Source organism: Argentina silus (genome assembly GCF_951799395.1).
Source record: "Argentina silus genome assembly, chromosome: 3".
NCBI classification, from domain to species: domain Eukaryota; kingdom Metazoa; phylum Chordata; class Actinopteri; order Argentiniformes; family Argentinidae; genus Argentina; species Argentina silus.
In genome coordinates this window covers 9,386,259-9,393,268 of record NC_139657.1, presented here as the reverse complement: position 1 = coordinate 9,393,268, position 7,010 = coordinate 9,386,259, and the positions used below count along the sequence as shown (strand labels likewise).

Sequence of the window (7,010 nt, the reverse complement as noted above, 5' to 3'; positions counted from 1 at the left end):
CCTGTTTTTGGTCAGACTATGCACACTCCATTGCACATTGTCTTCTGCTCTCTCTCTCACTCACTCACTCACTCACTCACACATACACGCAGACTGAACGAGCAGTTATATAGCAGAGGAAGCCTTCTGTTATGATGGTGTGTGTGTGTGTGTGTGTATGTGCAAGACTCCGGGGGTCTTACGGGCACTGATAGGGAGAATAGAGAGAGAGTGTTATGTCCAATCTCAGTGCCCTCCCCGCTGCCCCCTCCACACCAGCAGGACAATACCAGGAAGTGCCAGTTGATCACACAGCTGAGTGATTAGTCTACACACACTCATATCAGTGCCAATCAAAACATCTCACACAGAAAACACACTCACAGCACAGATATCTCACGCAATAGCACCACTGACTGCACTGTTATAGCACTACCACACACCAAAAAAACAAGCATTACTCAGCCTACCCTATCAGGAGTCAGGACACACAAACAGGACTGCAGCCCACAAAGAGAATGAGCAAACTCCCCCCAACCCTTCAACAGTGTATTGACCACCTGTGTGTGTGTGTCTGTCTGTCTGTCTGTCTGTCTGTGTGTGTGTGTGTGTGTGTGTGTGTTCAAACAGAACCGCAGATGATGCAGATTGGACAATTGATCTTATGCCAGCCAGGGGCGAAATGATCCTCGTCCGCGCTGTTCATTAATGTGTTTGTTTATTCATTCATCCCACGCGCACATCGGTGTCTGAGAGGTATGACGTAATGCCACTGTAAACTGAGGCTACGTCACCACGTGCACCCGCTGCTGGAGAACCCCGCTTCTATGCGAGACCGACATAATATATCACTGAAGTAGCCTGTTAGGGCTATTTGACAAGTGGTAGGCGCCCTTATCATGGCTTTTATAGACCCACATTTTATGACTGATGAAAAAGACCAACAAAAAAGAAAGAAAGAGAAATTATCAAACAAACAAACAAAGTCATACAGACACACAAAGACACACAGAGAGACAAGACAGACACACACACACAGAGACAAGACAGACAGACACACACACACATAAACACACACACAGAGAGAAGACAGACACACCGTGGTTTCTCTTGCTGTGGGGGTGGATCGCTGCACGCGCACTAGATGCGCGAGACGCGGAGCGTCGGCAAGAAGCCTTCAGAGCGCGCGAGCGGATTGCCTCATTCGACTGTGTTCAGATTGTTCTGACGAGTCTCCCTGCTGTGTGTGTGTGTGTCTGTGTGTGTGTGTTTGGAAGCCTACGACAGGAACAGGAGAGCTGTCTCTGAAGTGCCGCTATGGCCGCGCTGTCGGGAGGAGAGATGTGTGTCAAATACCTCATGTTCGCGTTTAACCTGGTTTTCTGGGTGAGTATGGGTGCCTGCCGCTGTATGATTAGAATAACAGTAGAACCTAAGTTATTGGCTCGTAGTGTGTGTGTGTGTGTGTGTGTGTGTGTGTGTGTGTGTGTGTGTGTGTGTGTGTGTGTGTGTGTGTGTGTGTGTGTGTGTGTATATATATGTGTGTGTGTGTATAGATTCTGTTGATGGTGGTGAGTTTCTGGTTTCTGGGATGTTGTGGAGCCATCCAAGAGTCTCCGTGCGTGTCTGCATTATTATACCCAGGTATGGAGCAGGCTGTCCCACACGGGGCAGATACATGGCCGTTCATTGTGTATTGTCTCAACGACTCTCATTCCCGGGATGTTTCTCGCGCTGAGGAGAAGTGGAGCGGTGTGATTGTTCGCTGTTGCCGATCCATCCTCCATGACCGGACTGAGAAGTGGCCGATCGACTCTCACGCGCATGCAGGGACCGGTGGAATAATCCCCCGGTGGCCGAGTGACCCAAATCCAGCGCGCGCCCTGGACTGTGGACTGCGCACGGCATTTTAATAATTCGGCCCGGGTGGGGGTGTCTCTATTCTGTGAATCTATGCGCATGTATGTAGGCAGGATCAGATTGCGTAATCTATAGTATGCGCATGTATGTAGGCTAGTGTTCATGGGATGATAGTTTCTGCAGCCCGCAAGGGTGTGTCCTGATGTGGTCCTGTGTGTGTGTGTGTGTGTGTGTGTGTGTGTGTGTGTGTGTGTGTGTGTGTGTGTGTGTGTGTGTGTGTGTGTGTGTGTGTGTGTGTGTGTGTGTGTGAACTGTGAGAACCCACCGTATGATTATCTCTCATCAGAGCAGCTATAGATAGGGGGGTGTCCCACTCTCTCGTGTGTGGTTCACCCTAAATTACATTGCTTTTGCTAGATGTGATGGAAAGCATCTGCCTGTTAAGTATTTGAGAGCAGAGGGCAAAACCAGCATGATTTGATTTCACAGACTAACTCAATCACTCAGAGAGAGCAAGTTCACTCATAGTCACACAATCGGGCTAACTCCACCAGTCAGCTACTCAGATCTCCCCTGTGTGTGCACTTTATGTATGTGGGAGCGTGTACAAATGTGTATGCGTGTGTGTGTGTGTGTGTCCATGTCTTATTTTGTGATGAGAGCTTTCAGTAGATGCTGGATGAAGGAATTGGGCCAAGAGCAGATAACCAGTGCAGAGTACGGTATAAAGTCCCACTTCTTCCCTCTGTCCTCCCTGCTGTGAGATTGCGCCCGCACACACACACACACACACACACCCTCTGGCCTGCCTGTTACATCATAGATGTTATCCAGAAAGACTTAAAATAGCTACATTTTTGTTGTATGTATGGACCTGGATGGAACCCACCACCTAAGTGATGCTGGCGTCATGCTGAACCCCACAAGACCACACAAACACTCACTCACACTCACACACACACACAAACACTCACTCACACACACACACACACACACACATTACATCATACCCTCTTCCCACATGATCTGCTCTAGACTGAAGCCATCTGAATAGTTATTGCCAGGTGATGCCTTGTAGCTGGGCGTAGGGTTTGGCAGCCAGGAGGGCGGTGAAGAGAGATAATTACAGAGGCTCAACACACAGAGGCTCAACACACAGAGGCACGGCGTATTTATTAAACAAAAAGGATTTAAGGCCAAGGTGAGTGAGAGACACAGAGAGAGAGACACAGAGAGAGAGAGACGCCCCCCAAAATCTTTGCAGTTAAGCCTGTTACCAGAGTGGCCTAACAACCTCATTGGCCCAAGATGCGCCAATTACCACCACCTAACTTGCTGACTGCCGTGCTTAAGAGAACCAATTGGCTGCTAGGGCGGGACTTCAGCCCCAATCAGGGGCATTGCCTGGGCTCAGCCCAAGGGGGTTAGGGTTAGGCTAAGGGTTAGCCCAAGGGGGGGCCACAGCCTGTTTAGGACCATTAGGATTGTAAGTGTCAGCTGCTGGGGTTGAAGCTGTTGAATGTTTTTGTTTCTGTACAGTTGACTTGTCCGTTCATGCTCTGGAGGTAAACAGTTTGTACACCTGCACCTGAAGTGTGTAAAGCCTACTGTTCTTCAGGTTCAGTGGCGCTGGTTTGTGTTACTATTATTCTCAAGGAATTCTATGCTGAAATACTTTGAAATAAAATGCCAAAGACTAGAGCTGATGGTTTCTCCAGAGACTTTTATTACAAGTAACAAAGCCGAGGTGGTTTCCCCTCCCATTTCTAAAGTCAGTTATCAGGTTGTGACAATGTTGGTGGCGAGCCCATCGTGACTATCTAAAAAATATTACATCCACTCCACTCCTGGTACGTCTTGGTACTGCTCCTGCTCTTAACCTCTGGGTACCTCTTGGTACTACTCCTGCTCTTAACCTCTGGGTACCTCTTGGTACTGCTCCTGCTCTTAACCTCTGGGTACCTCTTGGTACTGCTCCCTCCATACAATACTTAGCACACAATTATACATTATTTTGAGATACAACTCAAGTTCAGATGCTTCCCAGCATGACACGGCCCTTAACGCCAGCAGTTTATGATCAAACGTATCTGGTTGGACAGTCTTCAAAAATTAATTAAGGAGACCTTGAGTGCTTACTGGTGTCTGACAGTAAGCACTTCAAAGACCATCTTTTGCACACGACTCTTGCATTCAACACGCTTCCGCATGTAATGGAAATTATAGCAGTACAACAGTTCAGTGAAAATACAGTACAGTATTCTAAGTGAACCTTTCCTACAATCTATTAGGTACTAATCGTCTAACATTAATTTTTCCATCACAAGATCTACACTCACCTTATGATTTGCGCAGTACATTCATTGGCATGCCAGCATATTTTTATGCACGACGGAAATTTACCATGTTATGTGTGTGCAAGTAGCAATCACTCAGGCGGGAAACCCACAAGGGCAGGTGGTGAAGTGTGGTGAAGAAACCAGAGGCAAGATAAAACAAACAGGAAACAAAAAATGAATCACATGAAACAACCACAAACATAAACTAAGAAACAGGACAAGACGTTACAGTTCTGTGTGTGCAAGTATGTGAAACTGAGGGGTTTTTTTGGTGTCTGATCTCACATGATGACTAACCTTACCGAAGGCCTGAATAATTTTGTGACCTCCCAGAGCTGATGCCGAGGCTTTAGCTCTGTGGGCTAAATGAGTCATGCTGAGGACCTTGGTCCTAGTTCCTGGTGCTGTGAGATCACACAGTTGATGTCAATCAGCTACAGGGGTTGTTAAGAGGAGGAGGATGTCAAAGTGGATTGGACTGTGTTATTGTGACTAATGGACAACTGTGTGTGTCTGTCTGTGTGTGTGTGTGTGTGTGTGTGTGTGTGTGTGTGTGTGTGTGTGTGTGTGTGTGTGTGTGTGTGTGTGTGTGTGTGTGTGATTTAGCTTGCAGGTACAGGTGTGCTGGCTGTGGGGTTGTGGCTGAGATTCGATCCCAAGACCAAGGGCCTGTTTGAGGGAACAGACTCTCCCTATATCTTCTTCACAGGTAACACACTCATCCAGGAGGAGTGTATGACTGAGTGTGTAAGATTTTGAAGAATTCTCTTGGATATCAACCCAAAATAATCATTAATCATCGTGTCTGTGTGTCTGTGTGTGTGTGTGTGTGTGTGTGTGTGTGTGTGTGTGTGTGTGTGTGTGTGTGTGTGTGTGTGTGTGTGTGTGTGTGTGTGCGTATGTGTGTGTGTGCGTATGTGTGTGTGTGCGTATGTGTGTGTGTGCGTATGTGTGTGTGCGTATGTGTGTGTGTGTGTGTGTGTGTGTGTGTGTGTGTGTGTGTGTGTGTGTGTGTGTAGGTGTGTATATTCTGATAGCAGCAGGAGCGTTGATGATGGTGGTGGGGTTCCTGGGATGTTGTGGAGCCATGAAGGAGTCTCCATGCATGCTGGGCCTGGTAAGACACCTCTCTATCCCTTCTCTACCCCAGTACCCTGTACCCCTCTCCACCTACACAAGAACCCTCTGTCCTTGGATCCCCTCCTAGTTCCTTGCATATCCTACAATAACCAAATAAAGATTATCTGGCAATTTCAACACTGTGTTTTGGATGATCTATGGGGACAGCACCAGAATTACTTGGCAGTTAGCTGCTAGCTTCTCACCCAGATAAACCCTGAGCCGAGGTTGGTGTTATCCCACTTAAGAATGTGTGTGTGTGTGTGTGTGTGTGTGTGTGTGTGTGTGTGTGTGTGTGTGTGTGTGTGTGTGTGTGTGTGTGTGTGTGTGTGAAACACTGTGTGTTGGCCCAAGGCTAAGCTGTAAAAATGTGTAGCAAGTCTTCTACTGTCTGACACAGACCCAAGCACAGACTCTTTCTCTCTCTCTCGCCATGGGAGTGAATTGGGGGCAGTTAGGCTACTTACGCATACCATATGCACACACAGACACACACACACACACACATATATACACACACACACACACACTTTCTCTCTCTCTCTCTATCTGGTTAATGTGTATCTGTTTGTGTTGCAGTTCTTCGTCTGCCTGCTCATCATATTTGCGATTGAGGTGGCCGCTGTAATCTGGGGATTCTCCAACCAGAGCAAGGTGCCAAAACACAGAGACGCTGTGTTAGACGTTGGAACTGTGTTACCTCAAAACCGTTCCCCTGCTCCTTACATGGTGACATTAAAACCCTTCCCCTGCCCTGTTGTGTAGGTGGTTGACGACGTCACTCAGTTTTACATGGAGACATACAACAAGTACAAGACCAGCCCACAGGACACGCTCAGAGACACTCTACGACTGATTCAGACTGGGGTGAGTGGACTGAGTGTTGAGTCTGGGAGTGTTGAGTCTGTTTCAGATTAAGATTGAATCTTTGTGGAACATAATAATGTGGCTTTTAAATGTGTGTGTGTGTGTGTGTGTGTGTGTGTGTGTGTGTATGCGTGCATGTGTGCGTGTTACAGTTGGACTGCTGTGGTCTGACTGGCACTGTTGGGGACTTCGCCAAAGACACCTGTCCCCAAAGAGACGGGCTTGAACAGCTCATCACGAAGGTAAAGTCCCACTGTGTTGAGGAGCACATGCATGTGTGTGTGTCCCTCCTTCTGAACACTGCAGACCACCTCTGTCAGCCCCCTAGCAGGTTACTATGGAAACACTGCATTATTAAAGCTAGGGACTGTCACAAGACTGCAAGCTCATGCTTATGGTTCCCCTGTGTGTGGTGTATGCGTTATGTGTGTGTGTGTGTGTGTGATAGATAGATAGATAGATAGATAGATAGATAGATAGAAACAGATAGATAGAAACTTTATTTATCCCTAGGGGAAATTCAGATGTGTGTGTGTGTGTGGTGTAGGTGCCTGTGTGTGCATGCGTGCGTGTGTGCATGCGTGCGTGCGAATGTGATTGACTTAAATGTGTGTGTGTGTGTATTGTTGCAGAGCTGTCCTGATGCCATTGATGAAGTGTTTGACTCCAAGCTGCACATCATAGGAGGAGTGGGAATTACCATTGCCATTGTCATGGTGAGCCTCTGACACACACTCTGGATGAAGGAGCTCCTAACAGACCCCCCAGACTGACTTGTTTAATTGACTTGTGTTGTGTCCCCAGTGACAAACTAAGAACTGAGAACTTCTCTCTCTCTCTCTCTCT

At 47.5% G+C, this 7,010-nt stretch overlaps 1 protein-coding gene across 1 annotated transcript in view; it reads left to right on the top strand.

Moving 5' to 3' along the window:
- Positions 1–1,083: 1,083 nt before the first annotated feature.
- Positions 1,084–7,010, top strand: part of LOC310801728 (CD9 antigen-like) — a 6,995-nt gene continuing 1,068 nt past the window's right edge. Inside the window, exons 1-7 of the mRNA XM_083665836.1 lie at positions 1,084–1,365; positions 4,785–4,887; positions 5,198–5,295; positions 5,877–5,951; positions 6,063–6,164; positions 6,317–6,406; positions 6,797–6,880. Of these exons, the coding sequence (XP_083521962.1) occupies positions 1,297–1,365; positions 4,785–4,887; positions 5,198–5,295; positions 5,877–5,951; positions 6,063–6,164; positions 6,317–6,406; positions 6,797–6,880 (621 nt within the window). The 5' untranslated portion in view covers positions 1,084–1,296. The remainder of the gene's footprint in view (positions 1,366–4,784; positions 4,888–5,197; positions 5,296–5,876; positions 5,952–6,062; positions 6,165–6,316; positions 6,407–6,796; positions 6,881–7,010) is intronic.